The sequence below is a fragment of the Bubalus bubalis genome, chromosome 23 (assembly GCF_019923935.1).
Source record: "Bubalus bubalis isolate 160015118507 breed Murrah chromosome 23, NDDB_SH_1, whole genome shotgun sequence".
Taxonomy (NCBI): Eukaryota; Metazoa; Chordata; class Mammalia; order Artiodactyla; family Bovidae; genus Bubalus; species Bubalus bubalis.
Genome location: NC_059179.1, coordinates 18,410,477 through 18,429,664, shown reverse-complemented (window position 1 = coordinate 18,429,664; position 19,188 = coordinate 18,410,477). Strand labels below are relative to the sequence as shown.

At 35.3% G+C, this 19,188-nt stretch overlaps 1 protein-coding gene across 16 annotated transcripts in view; it reads right to left on the bottom strand.

Moving 5' to 3' along the window:
* Positions 1–19,188, bottom strand: part of LCOR (ligand dependent nuclear receptor corepressor) — a 133,971-nt gene that overhangs the window by 38,164 nt on the left and 76,619 nt on the right. For 11 of the 16 annotated variants that reach the window (XM_044935039.2, XM_044935040.2, XM_044935044.2 and 8 more), the window contains 3 exons: positions 9,394–9,526; positions 4,719–5,006; positions 1,835–1,928 (listed from right to left, as the gene is read on the bottom strand). The exons of 1 other annotated variant lie outside the window; for it this stretch is intronic. In XM_044935039.2, the coding sequence (XP_044790974.1) occupies positions 1,835–1,928; positions 4,719–5,006; positions 9,394–9,526 (515 nt within the window). The remainder of the gene's footprint in view (positions 1–1,834; positions 1,929–4,718; positions 5,007–9,393; positions 9,527–19,188) is intronic. 4 more of the 16 variants (XM_044935047.2, XM_044935048.2, XM_044935050.2 and 1 more) reach the window with 1 other exon arrangement.

Below are 19,188 nucleotides of genomic sequence, written 5' to 3'. Positions count from 1 at the left end.
TTTAAAGAAACTGCCCTTTATTTTCCCAAAAACTTTGTTCCTTAAGTTCTATTCAAAGTAATTATTGTCAGAGTTATAGAAACAATTTTTTAGCATTTTCTTTAGTTGAAGGAAACCTTCTTCTTAAAATACCAAGCACTGATCTTGAAATTTTAAGTGGGTTACTTTCAAATAATGCTTAAAAAAAAATCAACTACTGACATAAAGTTAATTCATAAGGTTTTCATTCTTACAGTAGAGAAGGATTTATCAATGATAAAACTGGTAACTGCTAAAGCATGCCCAAGGGGAATAATTACATTAGCTAGGCACAAAAGCAGAACTTTGCAGAAATAATGGTAAATCAGCTATGTTTTCCGAAAGTCTACAGGGACTCTGCTGTTACCAGTAAATAATATAATAAGGATGACAATTCAACTAAAAGGCAGGCAGTACTGTTGGTGCTTTCGTCTTCCAGAAAACTCGACCACAATGAGTGCATTTGCTTTCCATTCAGAGGGACAAACACAGCAATTTCAACCATACAGTACACAGATCTGGTGGCCAAGTTTAAAGAAAATCTTATACAAGGGATGTATTTATGCAAACAGCACTTAGGCTTCTACACGTGTCCTTGTTTACACAACTCAAGCTTTTTGATATATAAATGGAACCAAATGATTTGGGACCATGATGACTTAGATATATATATAGTATGAACTATAGTGAAAAAAGGGCTTAAGAAAAAAAATGATTAGTAAACTATGCAAAATGAATTAAATTAGTGTTAACTTTTAGACTGAATAAAGGAGGAGAGAAAAAGGAAGATGATGGAATTTTAGAGAAAATAAAGGGAGCATTTTAGAAGTCAGTAAAGGAATCCTTCGATTTGAAGGTAATTAAGAGTAAGCTGGAAAAGGTTAGTCCATTTAGTGCCTACTTACTCCTTTGATACCTAAATATCTTCCCCATGTTGACATTCTAAGATTTAAATAAACCTAAATAATTAACTATGTTTCATATCTAGATGAAGCTCATTTTTGGTCACAACACAGTTTTATGAAATGCCTTCCCAATATGGCATCTAAGCATCTTAATATATGACTTTTAAAAATGGCTACTATGTACACATACAGAGAGAATTAGATAATTCTTACACTATAAAATTGGGTGGTTAGAAATCCTCTTTAGTCTGGTAATAGTTCTCAAAACTGATCATGTAATAATGTCTTGGAAGCTTAAGATGGTTATCTATCAACACCGACAACCAGTCTTATCTAATCAAAAACAAAAAATACACACAATTATTTTCTGAACTGCCACACAAGAGTTAAAATTGCAGTTCAAATCAATAAACCAAACCAAACCAAACCAAGCCAAGGAAAAAACGAATAGCCCCTATACTCCATTAGCAACACCAAGTTAAAGATTGGAACCCAACTTTCATTCAACAACTTCAGCATACAAAACAGTGCCTTTACATGTGAACTCTGGAATTATTTAGGTTGGGTTCATATTCCTCAACACTCAACAACAAAAAACCCAAAGACATTCTTGCCATATTCCTAATTATTTACTATTTGTACTAAACGGGCAAAATTGACTATACTTGCCAATTCTAGATTTCATAGATTGTGCCTTTACTTGATTGACAGACTAAAAGTAATTTTACTAACGGTCCACCTATAAGTGTTAGTCGCTTAGTTGTGTCCGACTCTGTGAACCCATGGACTGTAACCCACCATAGGAGTGTTATTCTAATGGACTGTTTTAAAACATACAAGGGAGACTGGCATCAATCTTTGATAAACTGTCCCCTATAAAACTGTGGAAAGCCATAAATATTGTCCCTTACCCGTTCCCTTGAGTACTGGAGCAGCCTGGAGAATGGCTCAGGGAAGTGCTGCCAGCACACGGACTTTTCTTAGTGGATAGGTCAAGTACACCGTCTGCAGAGACACAAAGAAACACCTGAGAATATTAAAAACTGGGAGCAATGTGAACTGAATAGGCTAAAAGTGTCAAAGCAGTAGGCTTACTCAACTAAACAGACAAAACTAGCCATACGTTTTCAGTTACAAAACCAATTCATTAATAGGATCAGGATATTTTTTCTCCCCAAGAGACATAAGTTTATCAAAGTCTGTTGTATCTACCATCTCCAAGGGTTAAACATTTTATTAATAGGACAAAAGAAAAGTTAAAGCATAACACTAAAGATGTTAAGATACAGTGAGATATTAGAAACAGCAGTTTACATCATATGAGGCTCTGTGATAGAACTATGAGATGTTATTTTTTAAATTACCTTGATCTAAGTATATAAGATTAATGAGATAATGTCATACAAATTATAAAACCAAATTTCTCAAGAGCTAAGGCTACCTGAAGTATCAGGGGTACATAAAAGTTAGATTTAGAAAAAATTTAAATGCAAAACTCATTTTAAAAACAAATTTATATAGTTATAGTAAACATATATACTGTATAAGATAATATGCAAGATGAATCAGTTGTTAACTGTTTATAATTTGCATATATCCAAATTACTATTGGGGACATATCTGCCAAAGTCTGTATATTTGGATTCAAACTTTCGGGGAAAATCAGCAGAGATTCAAAATTTACTTGCTCATATTTACAAAGGCAAGGTTTTTCAATTAATAAGCTACTATAAATTGATGGCAAAGTTTAAGGAAAGAAAGAAGAATGACACGGCCTTGATACTGATGGGAGCCTTGGGGGAATAATCATTTCTTTCTTTTACTATAAAAATCACAAATTCATGTTATTAGAACATAAAATAGAAGACTTTAGCTCTATCCAAAAGCCATTTTTTCCCCCTGTAGACATGTCTAGAAAAGAAAACTCATAGTCCGGATAACTTTTAAAGCTGCTGTTCTGTTCGAAATTGGAATACTCAATGCCTTTGATTTTCAGTTGGTAGGCAGAGAGGCCTGCTATCTGGTTATATTAAAGACCACGCCAATACAGAACCCTCTTGGGACTTCTGTCCGAGGACACTGTAACTCCCTATTTCAGGTAGTTAGAAATAAATATGCAACTCAGTTTATAAACCAAAAAAAGCCCTCAACTCATACAAAGTAAGGACACTGTGTTGTCTCTTAGAGCCACTAATATTTCTAAAAACATAATTGAAATCTTATAGAACCAAGTATTCCATTAGAGATCTAATCCAATTAGATTCCTAACAAGAAAATGCACTGCTTAAAATATTACCAACCAAAGACAGTATTATTTTCATAGTCTAATCATATTATAGGCAACATACTTCAAATCTACCACTGAAAAATTGTGATTTAAGTTGAAAATACATTAAAATTTGTTAGGAAAAATAATTTTAGAAATGTTTCATTTGAAGTTGATATACTATAATCCTATCATCTAGTTCGAATTTCTCTTGCTGTCAACACAACATACCTTTCAAGTATAACACTTGCCATAAGAAGTTAAATTAGACTAATGTACATCTTTGTATGTTAATCTCCATTATTAATATTTTAGACACAACCTCTATGCCATCATTCTCCTACTGTAAACCTGAAGTTTGAAATGCAACCTTTAGAGCAAATAGACTGTTAATGAAAACTACCAATCTGTGGTAAAGAAAACAATTCTCTATAAAACGGAAAAGAATAACTTTATATTTATACAACATGGTAACCAAAGGAGGTCTAGAAGGTCTCCTGCTGGGAAATCTTAAGAGATTTTGACTGCTGTTCACTCACAGAAAGAGAAAGGTGGCAAAGGAAAGCTATTCAAAAAAATATTCTTTAAGAAGCAACTAAAACCAGCCCATTAAATGTCATTACTTCATAAACTACTTAAAATGAGCAAAATAAAGTTCTTTCAAAGAGATTCCTACATGAATTAAACTTACTTTGCAAAATAAATGTATTTCTCACCAATAAATTCACTTTTACGAGACTTCTATGGCAATAAAATCTCAGTAATACAGATATCGCTAATCTATAACTTGTAGCGCTTCAAATAGTGGCCAAATTGAAATGCTTACTTCATCTTTGTGGAATTAAAGGTAAAATGAGATCACAAAGCAACAAAGATATAATATACTTAAGAGAGTACCTTTTCAAAGACTCAAGAAATAGCTGCTCTGCAAAACTGACACCCTCTCAATCTCTTAACTTAATTAGCAGCCTCACCAATAGACCTTTTGAAAATATTCTAACTAGTTCAAAATACAGTGTATGTATGTGTATTTATAAAATACTGGATATATTTTAACAACCCAAGTGTTTCTACTATCTTCTCAGTATTTCTAATCCCCTGAGTTTTTTAAAAATGCAAGTAATATATATTTTTGCCTCATGATCTCACATGCAGAGTGTAACTCCTACCTAACAAGATGTATTTATTTCTCAGGTAGGTGCTAATCCTAAACATTGATGGGAAGGGGGGAAAGTTAATTTTTCAAAAGGATTTTAAAAACAATGGATATGACAATGCTTTGGAAAGTATGCAATACTTATATAAATATCAAGTAACAATATAAGCACTTAACTTTCCCAGGTGGTACATCAATCATGACTATGAACTACTGATGGGTAAGGTAGCCAATTTATACTTCTTCTCTATCACTGCAGAGTCCAGAATAATTTAAAAATCACATTAGTGATGCCCTACATGCCAATACCATTTTTTCTCCCCAAACTAAAAGTATTCTATTGGACAGAGGAGATCTTGACATCAAACCATACCTTGTTCGCTAGGTTCTGACTGAGACTTTCTGACAGTAAGGTCCAGAGGTGAGTCTTGGTCAGCCATGAGAAGTTTGCTGAGCACAGGGTTCTGAGCAGTTGCAGCCGTGGGAGAGGTGGTGACTGGAGATGCTTTCGGCAGGCTTTGGTTCTTTGTGCTATTGGGCTGGCTGGGGTCCTGAGTAGAGCTATTTTTTGAGGTATATTCAGCAGCAAATTGTTGGATCATTCGCTGCATGATCTCACGGGCCACTAGGGGAATATTGGGGTCGGAGACCCAGGGACTGTCTGTAAACAAAGATTTATTTACTTTTAAAGTGGGACAATGTACTAAAAAGAGACAGCTTTCAAGCAAACAAAATTTCATTTTATTTTTCTTTCTTAAAATGCAATATCCTAAAAATAGTATTCCCTCTTAGAGCTATATTTTTAATCTGCAGGCTTATAAAAGTTGATTTTTAAAAATAAAATTTTAATAAAATTATTTCTACATACCACCCCCACCCCCGAATATGACATCAAATAAAGGGATAACAAATAGTATATCATATGGGTAAGAATCACTTACCTGATATAGAAATCCCCAAACCCCTTTTTAATGAAATGATTACTCCCCTCTTTACCACCTATGGATCACATCTGGTTTCCCCTAGATCCTTCAACCATTATCTTCCTATATTACTGAAGAATGAACACTTTCTACTTAAAGACTGCAGGCATATCAACATTATAAAAGGAGGTACTTAAGATTCATGATAGGCCAGGGCAACAGATGTCACATTTTAATACTCATCACAACCACTTTGAGGGTTTGTAAAAAGAGATTGCTGGGTCCTTTCTCCAGAGTTACTGATTTAGCAGTTCTAGAGTAAGCTCAGGAATTGGTGTTTCTAAGAAGTTTCTAGATGCTGCTGGTCTGGGGACTACACTTCTAGAATCTCTAGGCTAGGAGTTTAAATGCCAAATCTCAAAACTTTAAGACCAACTTACTTTTTGGTAAGTTCTTTATGCTCTACCAACCACTGAACACAATAGAAGAGGAAGTAATAAACATCTAAGTTATCAATCTCTAATCAATGTTAATTTTAAAATAAAGACCATATGAATTCACTAACTTATAAAACCCTCAGGACTGGAAGGGACCCTGAAAGTAAAATAAAAGGGAAAACATTTTGCATAAATATATTATCATCACGTCTCTGTCATTAACACACTATCAGGGAGATTAAACGTTGTTTGAGAAAAGCAGAGATAATGTTTGTTTACTCCTGTACTCTTAGCACCTGATCTTGGTATAAAGTACGCATTTGTATTTAGTTGACTAATAAATGGATCAATATCAAATCAGTCAACAAACAGTTCTTAAAAAAAAAAAAGCAACAAATGCGATAAATGTGATCTAAAGAGTAAATGGCATGTTCAATTTTGTACAGATGGCTAGTGATAGACCCTTGATTAAAACATTCCACCCATATTTTATACTTGCTTCCTACACTTCCTAGGCTTTAGAAGATGGGTCTCAGAAAACCTGAGTTTCCTTACTCTTTTAAAGATTAACCACAGAAAGTCAGTTACTTTACCCATAGTATTTTGGAGCTATAAGGAACCTTGATTAGTCAGAAAAACTGACTAATTGCTATTAATTTATCACTAAAATCTAAAAACCATTAACACATCATTCAAATCAAACAGGACTCCCAAGAACAAATTTTTTTCCTGAAGGACAATATTCAATATCAGAAGATAGTCATATCCTAAAGTCAGAATATTTAATTCTCTGGAGTTTAATAAGGCTTGTTTTATCAATAATAACATTTCTGTTCTACTATAAAGTATTTTCAATCTTAAGTTTCCTCTCTATAAGAGAGACTATGGGTATGCTAGATGGTTGAAGAATAAACGTATTCAACTAGGTAATTAAGTTCAGAAGTTACTACAATCACTGACAGGGGTTCCTTAAATGGTTTAATGACATTTTAGCCATGTGTTGCTTTGTTCAACCTCTCTACTCTGGGTTTTCTTATTAGGATTTCTTATTAAGTAGAGAGTCATTTAACTTTTTTTCTTTCCATATCATAAAATCCTCTGAATGTATATAATTTTAAGTTTTAATATGTTACTCTTTTTATCCTCTGAAAAGCTGGAAAATAAAAGAGAGCTTCCAAACAGGAAGCAAAATGAATTTATGAGATATTTCTGTGTTTAACTAGATTAATAAATATTAAAGAGACTTGCAAAGAGTCAAAGATTTTAGGATAAAAACCATAAATAGCTACTTTTGATCTTTAAATGTCTGCAGCATATTTTGCCTCTCTGTTGAAGAACTACTATAATCATGAAACAGTTCATGTTTATGATCACAGATCATTTCCTGCTATGTCTCTTGAAAATTTCTTGAAGCATTTCATTCTTTAATTTACTTAAAACACAACATCTATAAACCTAGCCATCCTCAGGGAAACATGCACAACTGAGTCAAATAAAAACAACATATCAGGTCAAAGTTAAAACTACAGAAAAACACGTGAATGCTACATCATAGCCACCTGTTATGTTTTTAAAATGCAAATCTAACTTTTAGGAAAGTGTCAAATTTCGAGAGACAAGTGACAAAGCCAGATGAAAAGAAATGATTATGACAGCTGTACTGTCCTTAAATTGGAATTTACTATATAGAGTCCATACCACAAAAACCTACTTTTATTTGCAATTAATGTTTCTACCTAGCTACAGATAACCTGTTCATACTCAATTATTTAAACAATTTGTAATACTCTGGAAACAAATGACTAAATCCAAATATCTTATTTATTAAAAATAAGATATTGTCCTTAGATTACATTGCCTGTTACATCTCTGGAACATTTTTTGATATCAATTTGAAGCCTACTAATGCCCATCTTTAGACACACCCAAGAGGATTAATAAAAAATCTAAAAGTAACAATATTAGTACATAAAGGGGAAACTTCCAACCGCAAAGCAGTTATTTCTTTTTCTAAGCGTCATATGCCAGTACACAAACAAATATACAAACAATTCTACAATTTCAGAGGATTCTCATCTCTTAAGACCTATTCCAAGGTAAGAATTCCTCCTCTAAAGGGTATGTACCCCTAAATTTAATTTTTGGGTAAAAACACTTATAAGAACTTTAACCTACATTATTCCTATACAACAAAGAGATGGGACTAGTAGAGAAGCAGGCTAGAAATCTCTTCAAGAATCTGCCTGTGATTAACCTCACTAACTCCCCCTAAGCAGAGTGGATTAAAAGTGGCTGGTTCCTCCATGTAAATTAGGAAGAGGAGTTCCTCTTTTCAGCTATTGACGTTTCCTACAGGTGTTAGACCCATGACCCGGTGCACTTCCTAAAGGAGAGGAACAGCAGAGAAGCTGGAAAGATATTTTATTTAGTTAAATAAACTCACAACTGATCTATCAGTCATTTATACTTTAAATGTGAGTTACTTTAATAAAACACTCAAATGTTCATAAAACTAACGTTTTGAACACAGCTTTGGAATCAGGGTATTTTATGGAAATGAAATGGTGAGCATGGAGGCCTTTGGTTGGGAGCTTGAGGTCAGAGGGTACTAGAGGATATTAATGGAAGTGAGGATGTAGTAAAAGATTTAATTTTATCTGGAGATCTGATGGAAAAAGAAGGGAAAAAAGTGCCTCTGAAAAACAAAACCCTTCTGTACTCCTTAATTTCGTATGTCACTTTACTTCATACTCCCTTTTGAAAATATCAATCACATTAAACAGAAGCTCAGCTAGTCTCCAAGTGTATGTAACCAACCCGTTGGAATCTGCACTTATCAGACTTATAACCAGTGTATAGACAAACATTACCCTTCAAATTTTGGAAGAGAGAAGGCCACTTTTAAAGGAATGAGAGGTGTAAACCAGAACACATGGAGAAATATTAAATAAAATGGAATAATTGAGTCTGCTGAAGATTAAATAAAAAAAACTTTTGAGAGTATCATAGTAATCACCATTGTGGAACTAGAGAGATGGCATAAATAAGGAAAACAAATTCATCTAGAAAGAATTTCTTTCTTTTAGTACTTAAAATTTTTAGTAAAACAAGGCTGTTGAAGGAGAAAAAAAAGTTTGCAGATCTAATTTTAAGATAAAACTTTTTCCTCCAAATGAAATTTCAATGAGGAATTATTAAAATTCTATACAGTTTTATGGTTATCAGTGACTAAAATAGTGACTTCATTTTTTTTTTGGCCATATTGTGAGCTTGTGGGATTCTTAGTTCTCTGACTAGGGAATGAACCTGGGCCATGGCAATGGAAGCCTGGAATCCTAACCACTAGACTATCAAGGAACTCCCAACAGTGACTGCTTAGGTAAGAAAATTTGTCTAACAAAATACAGAACTACTAAGACCTTACAATTTTCACACATTCATAATAATTTTAAGAATTATTTAACTACTAAATCTTATCCAGTACCATCACTGCATAGCAAAAAGGAGGGAGAGGGCTGCATCACCCATTCCAATTTACCCTTGACCAAAGGAATATAGAAAATTATAAAGTATACTATCAATAAAGAAAAATGTGTTTAAATTAAACTCTTTTAAAAACTGACATTGAAATTAAGGAGACTAAAATAAGACAAGCAGATACTAAATGTCATTCTTCACTGGAACCAACCTTTTCTACAAAAGACTGCATTGAGGAACTCTTCTGCTTGTCTCTCGAATCGAATGATTTTTGCTTGCTCTTGTTTAAGCAGAGCTTCTTGTCCAGCTCCCGAAGCTGGCTCATCCAGACCGACTAAGTGTCCCTGCAAAAATATTTGATGAAATGTTTGCACAAAAATCCTTCCCCATTCAATATCAAAAGCAGAGATCCAAAATCAAAGACAAATGTTAATAACAGATAAATCAGTTTAATACAATTAAAATATTTTAGAACTTCAAGTCAGGATAGTATTTATCACCAAAAAAGTATAAAAGCAAAATGAATATAAAAGATTATTTGGGGTGTTTTTTGATTATGAATTTTGCTTAAATTTATAGGTTAACTCCAATTAAACTATAATTAAAAAAGGGAAAATTTCTTTGAGCATTCAAGTACATCGGTTCTTGTTATATTTTTGCAACAGTTTACAGACAACCCAACTCACACGAAAAGATATCTTAAACACCAAATCTCATTTGAGAATCATGTTCGCCCTACCAGTATAACGTGTTTTCTCCAGACACAAAACATTTTTTAAGGGCCATTAGGACAGAAACTCAAAAATAAAGTACTTGACTTAATAATTCTGTCCCTAAAGTACTATTTTACAAATGGTAGCTTTCAAATCTTTAGTGGGCTGTGAAATTAATGGGTCAAAACTAGCACTAGGAAAAAAAAATTGAATGCATTTGATTATAAGAGTTAAACACTTCGCTATCTTAAGGGTAAACATTTCAACATTATATATATGTGTATATATGCTTGAATATGTTTGTAATATAAAAATGTGGGTCCTGATCAAAGTTTCAAAATGCCATTCTAGATGACTCTCAGAATATGCTCTCAGATGGCAGAAGAACTGGTCTAGGCTGACAGTGCTTTGCACTTACTTCCACCTTTGCAGTTAATAAATAAATAGTAAATTATGATGCCAGAAAACAGAGAGTATAAAGAAAAAGTACGTATTTTGAGTCCAAGTGCCTATAATTTACTTCACTGCAATGCATCGACACATGCACTTAGTTGTGTCATGAAAACTTTAAAGTGCCCTAAATACTAAAAGAAAAGGTGACATACCTTGGCACAATGAAAAGGAAGTAAACGTTCAAGGCACATTACAATTCACAAGTGATTTCCTCAAAAATTTTAAACACACCCAATGATATATGCCATCTACTTTCCATGATTTCCCCATGATGACTCAACTGTGTCAACAGTCCAATTCAAAATATGTTTTTTGAAGGACATTATACATTGTAAGCAAATAGTTCACGATGAAGAACTCTCTTGGACACTCAAACTAAAACAATGATTCCTTAACATTTTCCGTAAGACACTGTATGTTTGCCACATTAGTTTAAAATTTCTTAAAATATTTTAAGTGTTACAAATCATTATAAAAACCTTTATTACAGTTCTCTTTGCCAACACTCTCTTCTATGGATGAAGGAAATTATTAAGAAAGTAACTTTTGAAAATGAATCACAATCTAATTTTGATACAAATTTAACATTTAAAATGTATCAAGAACAGGTATTAGAGAGTTTGATAAAATCCTTATTTGCATTATTACACTTCAATGCCATTCATTGTTTATTGATTTTTAAAAATCAGACATTACATGGCGTAACTATTTAAGTGTCCTTAGCCCTATATTTAGTCAGTATAGTTGACTTTGAACAGAATTATCTACACTTTATGTTTAACATAGCATTCAGGCTACTTTCTACCTAAATCAACACAGAGCAACTAATCTAAGCATTCAGTAAGGCAAGAGCTACATGTCCTTTCTTGACTCAAACATTTACAAATTTTATCAATTTGTACTCTGAAATATACAGCTTACTTTTTAGTTGGTTCATAATAATTGTAGTCATGTCTATTCATTTTGTTTTGTAAATAGTTTCATTGTTTGTAATTCACACACCATACAATTCACTCATTTAAAGTAAAATCCAATGTTTTAGTATATCCCTAGAAATGCAGAATCATCACCATAATCTAACTTTAGAACATTTTTGTACCAAAGGAATCCCTATATCCAGTAACAGTCACTCCCCATAAGACTTACTTGTTCTGGAAATTTCACACAATTAAACAATATTTGGGTTTTGGTGACCAACTTCTTTTTCCTAGAATAATGTTTTCAAGGTTCATTCAAGTTGTAGCAGGTATCAATATCTACTTCCTTTTACTGCCAAATAACATTCCACTGTAAGGCTAAACATTTTAACCATTCATCAGCTGATGAACTTTTATGTTGTTTCTACTTTTTGCCTACTGTGATATGAATAATGTTGCTTTTAATATCTGTGTACAAATTTTGTGTGGATATATATTTTAATTTTTCTTGGTAGGAGTGGAATTTCTGGATCACGTGGTAACTACCTTACCATTTTAAGGAAGTGTCAAACCATGTTCTGAAGATGTGCACCACTTGACATTTCTAACAGTAATGAGGGTTTCCACTCCACATACTCATGGATATTTGTAATTTTTTGATTACACCCATCCTAATACATAACAAGTGATAGCTCATGATTTAGACTTGCGTTTATTTTCCTAATGACTACTGGTGTTAAACATCTTTTTGTTTGCTTGAATATTAAAGTGATAGTCACTCACTCGTGTCTGACTCTATGTGAATCCCAGAAGCCTCCCACCAGGCTTCAGTCTATGGAATTCTCCAGGCAAGAATACTGGAGTGCATTGCCACACCCTCTCCGAGGGATGTTCCCCATCCAGGGATTGAACCTGGGTCTCCGGCACTGCAGGTGGACTCTTTACTATCTGATGCACCAGGGAAGCCCACTGGCCATTCAAGTATCTCCTTCAGAGAAATACATACTCATACAGTTTGCTTGGTTTTCAATTGGGCTATTTATCTTTTGGGGTTTCTCTGGTGGCTCAGGGGTAAAGAATCTGCCTGCAATGTAGAAGACACAGGTCTGTGGGTTTGATCCTTGGATCAGGAAGATGCCCTGGAGAAGGAAATGGCAACCCACTCCAGTATTCTTGCCTGGGAAATGCCATGGACAGAGGAGCCTGGAGGGTTACAGTCCATGGGATTGCAAAGAGTTGGACATGACTTAGCAACTAAACCACCACCACAAGTATCTTTTTATTGCTGAGCTGTAAGAATTCTTGATATTCTGGATACAAGTTCATTATCAGATATGTAATTTGCAAATATTTTCTCCCATCCGTGCACTTTCTTGACACTTCACTGATACTATTTTAGCAGTACAAAACTTTTTTAATTTTAATGAATCCCAATTTGTCTTTTTTCTTTTTGGCCATTTGTGCTCTTGCTATTGTATCTAAAAAAACTAGTGGTTAACCCAAGGCTGTGAAGATTTACTCCTATGTTTTCTTCTAAAAGGGCTTCCCTGGGGGCTCAGACAGTAAATAATCTGCCTGCAACGTGGGAGACACGGGTTCATTCCCTGGGTTGGGAAGATCCCTTGGACAAGGGAATGGCTACCCACTCTAGTACTCTTGCCTGGAGAATTCCTTGGACGTTCTCCATAGAATGGAGGGGCCTGGCGGGCTACTCCATGGGGTCGCTTTACCATTTTAGGACTTACTTTTGGGTCTAAAATCCATTTCAACTAAATTTTTCTGTATGGTGTAAGAAGGGGTCCAACTTCCTTTGTGAAAAATCACCAGCAATAAAGTTTACTTCTGCATCTCAATTCTGTACCGTGAATCTCTATATATCTGTTCTTATGCCCATACACACTATGTTTATCATTACAGTTTTGTAGTAAGCTTGGAAACTGGGAAGTGCAAGACCTGTCAATTGGTTCTAAGATTGTTTTGGCTATTCAGAGTGCCTTGGATCTTTATATGAATTTATCATTAACTTGGCAATTCCTGCAAAGAAACCAGCTAGGGTCCTGAACAGGGAACATGCAGATCATTTGGGGCGAAATGCCATCTTCACAATATTGAGACTTCCTATCCATGAACATGGCATGTCTTTTCATTAATCTACATCTTCTTTAATTTCTTTCAACAATATTTTATCATTTACAGTGTATGAGTCTTACACTATTTGTTAAAATTTATTTCTAATATTTTATTTTTAATGCTATTGTAAATGGAATTTTCTTAATTTCATGTTTAGATTGCTCACTGATAATATATAGAAATTCAACTATTTTTTTTTAAAAAATGCTGTATTCTGCAACTCTGCTGATTCTGATTAAATCTAATAGTGTTTTACAGATTCCTTAGGATTTTCTACATATAATATCATGTCATTTGCAAACACACTTTTATTTCCTCTTTAATAATCGGGATAATTTTCGTTTCTTTTTATCACTTAACTTCCAAAGCTAGAACCTGTTGTAAAACACCAGAGAAGCGGTTACCTGATTTTAGGTTCAGTCTTTTACTATTAGGTGTCATGTGAGCTGTGCTTCCCTGGGGGCTCGGTTGTAAAGAGTTTGTCTGCCAATGAAAGAGATGTGGGTTCAATCCCTAGATCAGGAAGATCCCCTTGGAAAGGAAATGGCAACCCACTCCAGTATTCTTGCCTGGGAAATCATGGATAGAGGAGCCTGGCAGGCTACAGTCCATAGGGTTGCAAAAGCATCAGATATGACCTAGTGACTAACCAACAACACAGATATAGTAGCTGTACATTTCTGTAGGTCAGGCTGATCAAGTGCCCTGCTATTCCAGTTTGCAGGGCATTTTTATGATGAATAAGTATTAGATTTGGGAGGCATCTACTTAGATGACCATGTGATTCCTGTCACTTATTTTATTAATACACTGTATTACAAATTAATTGATTTTGTGGTGTTACACCAACCTTGCATTCCTAAGACAAATCTCACTTAATGGTGGTGTATAACAGTTTTTATACATTGTTAGGTTTGGTTTGCTAATACTTGGTTAAGGATTTTTTGTGATTATACTAGTGTGTAGTTTTACACACTAGTGATACTGGTCTGCAGTTTTCTTTTTGTGTGATGTCTTTGCCTGGTTTTGGTTTTCAAATAATACTGGCCTCACAGAATAAAGAAATGTTCCTTCTTTATATCTTAGACAAGTTTGCGAAGAATTGGTATTCTTTAAAAAAAATATCTGGTAGAAATCATCAGTGAACTAGCCATGCTTTTTTTTCCTGAATATTTTAAAATTGCTATTTCAATCTCTACTTGTTCTGGGTCATATTAATTTCCTAGGGCTATTACTAATATGGGCTTCCCTGGTAGCTCAGACGGTAAAAAATCTGCCTGCAATGCGGGAATCCCGTGTTCAATCCTTGGGTTGGGAAGATCCCCTGGAGAAGGGAATGGCAACCCACTCCAGTATTCTTGCCTGAAGACTCCCATGGACAAAGGAGCCTAGAGGGCTAGGGGTTGCCAAGATTCAAACACGACCGAGCGACTAACACACATATTATTAATTATACACATTATTAATGTAACTACTATCACAAACTGGGTGGCCTAAAAACAGCAGAAAAGTACTTGTCTCAGAGCTCTGGAGTCTAGAAGTCTAAAATCAAGGTGTCTCCAGGGCCTGCTCCTTCTGAAGGCTCAAGAAAAGAGTCCTTTCTTGCCTCTTTCTAGCTTCTGTTAGTTTCTAGCAATCCTTGGTGTTTCCTGGCTTGTGACAGCATAACTCCAATCTCTTCCTCCATCTTTACACTGCCTTCTTCCCTATGTTATGTGTGTCTGTCTTTCCAACTCTCTTTATAAGGATATCAGTCATTGGATTTATGGCCCAACTGAATCCAGTAAAAGTTCATCTTGACTTCATTACATCTGCAAAGACCTCTTTTCCAAATGTCTTAAGGCTTCCCTGGTTGCTCAGATGGTAAAGGATCCACCTGCAATACAGGAAACCCAGGTTCACTCCCTGGGTCAGGAAGATGCCAGAAGGGAAGGGAAGGGAATAGCTTCCCACTCCAGTATTTCTGCCTGGAGAATTTCATGGATAGAGGAGCCTGGTGGGCTATATAGTCCATGGAGTCACAAAGAGTTGGACATGACTGAGCAACTGACACTCACAGGTACCAGGGATTAGAACTTCAACATTTTCTTTTTGGGGGGAAGGCGGACACAATTCAATCTGCAACATATGTCTGATCAGATTTTCTATTTCTTCTCGTGCCAGTTTTAGTAGTCTGTGTCTTTGTAAGCATGTACCTATTTTATCTAAATTATCTAATCTTTTGGCATACATATCATCAACTGTACTCCTCTTATAATCCTTTTTATTGCTGTAAGCTCAGTGGCGATTTCCCCTGTATCACTTGTGATTTAGTAATTTGAATCTTCTTTTTACTCTGATCGGCATTAAATAAGAGTTTCTCAACTATTGACATTTTCATAGAACCAACTTTTAGTTACGACGACATTCTCTATTTTACTATTTATTTCTGCTCTACTCATGCCCTTATTTCTGCTTACTTATGGTTTAATTTGCTCTTCTTTTTCTAGTCCCAAAGTGGACAGTTAGAATAATGATTTGAAAGCTTTTTCATTTAACGTAGGCATTCGTAGCTATAAATTACCTTCTAAGTACTGACAGCTATATCTCATAAGTTTCGGTATGTTTTGGTTTTGCTTTTATTTATCTCAAATTATTTTCTACTCCTTTGTGATTTCTTCTGTGATCCACTGGTTACTTATAAGTGCTATAATTTCCACAGATTTGTGAATTCCTTACTTACATTACTCTGTAACTGATTTCCAATTTCATTCCACTGTGACTGGAAAACATACTTTGTATAATTCTTTAAAATTTATTTTTTTTAATGGCCCAGCATATAGTCTCTCCTAGGGAATGTTTCGTGTGCACTTGAGAAGAATGAGTATTTCGCTCTTGTTTGGTGGAGTGTTCTATAGATATCTACTAAATGTAGTTGATTCATAGTGTTGTTCAAGTCCTCCGTGTTTGTTGATCTTCTGCCTACTCTATCCATTACTGAAAGTGGACTACTGATGTGTCCATCTATTACTGTTGAATTGTCTATTTCTCCCTTCAATTCCGTAGCATTTTGCTTCATGCATTCTGGGGGTCTACTGTTAGGAGAGAATATAGTTACAGATTGACCCTTTTCTTGTTTTCTCACAATGTCCGTCTTTATCTCTAATTCCCCAGCAGTGTGTAGCCTCTGATACCACTTCTCAGAGGATGCTGTCTTGAGCGTGCAGTCTCTGTCCACCAGGAATAACTATGGGTTTAGCTTGGCTCCCTTTGGCAGTTTTTTTCTTGAATGTCTCCTTTGTAATCTTCTGGTTGATCTGCCTATAGTGGTTTCCCAACCCAGATAACAGTCTCTACTAATTGTCCTACTATTTTTGCCACACCCTACAGAATAACTGCACCTCAGTCTGATCCAATAAAAGTGGAGCCTTGTTGCAGGGGCAGGGTGTTGCCAGTCTTGAGGCTTGTTCCAACCCCAGGAGGGCACTTTCTTGCTATTTTTCTGGTTCTCTCTTTAAACTTCTAACTTGTCTGCCATTTCACTTGTTGCTATTAGCACAAGGAACTACCAGCCTCCTTTTAACTGTTCGCCACAAAGATCATAATTTTCAACATCTTGTTGCAAGCTCTGTTTCAAATAAAGTTAGTCTTCTTAGGAGAGCTACAGAGGTCTCTATTCTTAAGGCCCACCTCTCCCTTAGGAATAACCTTTCTGACACTCTGCACAGGAACTGCGGGCTGGGAGAGTGACTCACTTCTCTCAGAGTGACATCTGTGCTCTGTGAGTGGGGGTGCCAGATAACTTGCCCTTCTTGGTTGAGGCCTGGCCCAGCAACTGAGGCCTAGTATTCTTAGCCTGCTATGTCTACAGTAGACTTCCACTCACAATAAAGGCTGAGTGAGGAAAGGGGGCCCTGGGCCCTTTTACTTGATCTGTCTGGATTCAAGTTTCTGCAATAAGAATCCCGAATGTATAAAAAATGCCCACAGTTTTCCCCTCCTGTTCAGAGTACAGCTTCTCTCAAACTGAGCTCAGGGAAGTAAGTTAGGAGTGGGTCATAGCTCAAATGTCTTAAGACTCTTGTTTTTACAAAGATTAAACAGAATTTTTTTTTTGGAACAAATGATTCTCCATTTGCTTTATGCCCTTAAGATAACTTTTCCAAGTTTATATGTCCTTTAAAAATAATTTTCACAAAATAGTTGTTTTAATTAAAACAATCTTAACCATATTACAACCAAAGATGAAAAATACAGCACAAAATCATGTATTTTTTTCAAGTGCATCTGGCCATGAAGTTAAAAATTTACAGCAATGACGTATAAACAAAATGTAGCTCATCCTCCCTCACTGTAGCTAAGCATACCAAAATTAAATGAACCAATGAGAACAAAAATGTTTCTATGACACAGAGCTGAAAAAGCTAATACAATAGTCAGGAGATAGGAAGTTAATTCATGTGATGTCCCCTCCCTCATACATGAATTCTAAAAGGAAACATTATGTATTGTGTGGCAAAAACAACAAAATGATATGACACACTCTAAACAAAAAAACCACTGTTCTTTGCATTTATTATCATTCCTCACCAAACAAATTCTTGGCCCAGAACTAAATAGGAATAAAACGAGATCAGAACTGGAATTTATATCACTATGAGTTGCTTCCTTCAGAATTCAAGAATTAGTCTATGCAGACTGGTTGGTTCACAGTCAGAGGTAATTCTGTCCTACCAGAATCTACTACGAGCTTCTTAAAAGCATACATGCCTAGAACATACTCCCAGAGCTTTCAATTCTGTAACTCTGGGGTAGGGAGTAGTCATTATGTTTTTTAAAAGCTCTCTCCTTAATAAGGACCTGTAAAAAAGGCATCATCAGTTCATACTTTAAAAACTATTACATATTTATAGTAAGTCTTTGTATCTGGGAAGGCAAATTCCATTTGTCGCTTATATTTTCCTAAATGTCCTGGCTATTCAACCTTTATTCCATCAGACTGCATTTAAAATCACTCAGTCAATTCTGTTCCCACTACCACTAGTTCTCCAAAGAAGACATGTTTTGATCTGATTAACACTATATTTAGAAAGTAATTCAGGAAGAAGCAACATCCTTAAAGATGTCCAGTCGTTTTTTTTAGGAACTGCTTTACATTTATCTCAAAATTTAATGGATCTCAAAATTCTACTGGACTACAGGAGATCAAACCAGTCAATCCTAAAGGAAATCAGTCCTGACTATTCACTACAAGGACTGATGCTGAAGCTGAAGCTCCAATCCTTTGGTCACCTGATGCAAAGAACTGACTCCTTGGAAAAGACCCTGATGCTGGGAAGATTGAAAGCAGGAAAAGAAGTGGACGACAGAGGAAGAGATGGTTGGATGGCATCACCAACTTGATGGACATGAGTTTGAGCAAGCTCTGGGAGACAGTGAAGGAAAGGGAGGCCTGGTATACTGCAGTCCATGAGGTCGCAAAGAGCAGACACGACTGAGCAACTGAACTGAACTGAAAATCCTGTTGTTAACTCACGTAGTTCCCACATATTTATTATTTTACATTTTAGTATTATGAAATGTTTATTTTCTAAGTGCTAGTGTTGGGAAAATGAACAATGTGTGTGTATGTGCATGTAAAACTTAATTCTGTATACAGCTTTCAGGGAAAACTATGTCATCATTTTCAGTTGCTATGTTCTCTGGTAGCCTCACCAGTTTATGTCACTTTTCCAGCGTCCTTTTAAGGAAACCCCTCGTAAGGGGCTGTGCGAGTGGCAGGGAGAGGCAGAGGGAGAGGGGGCTGCGGCGAGC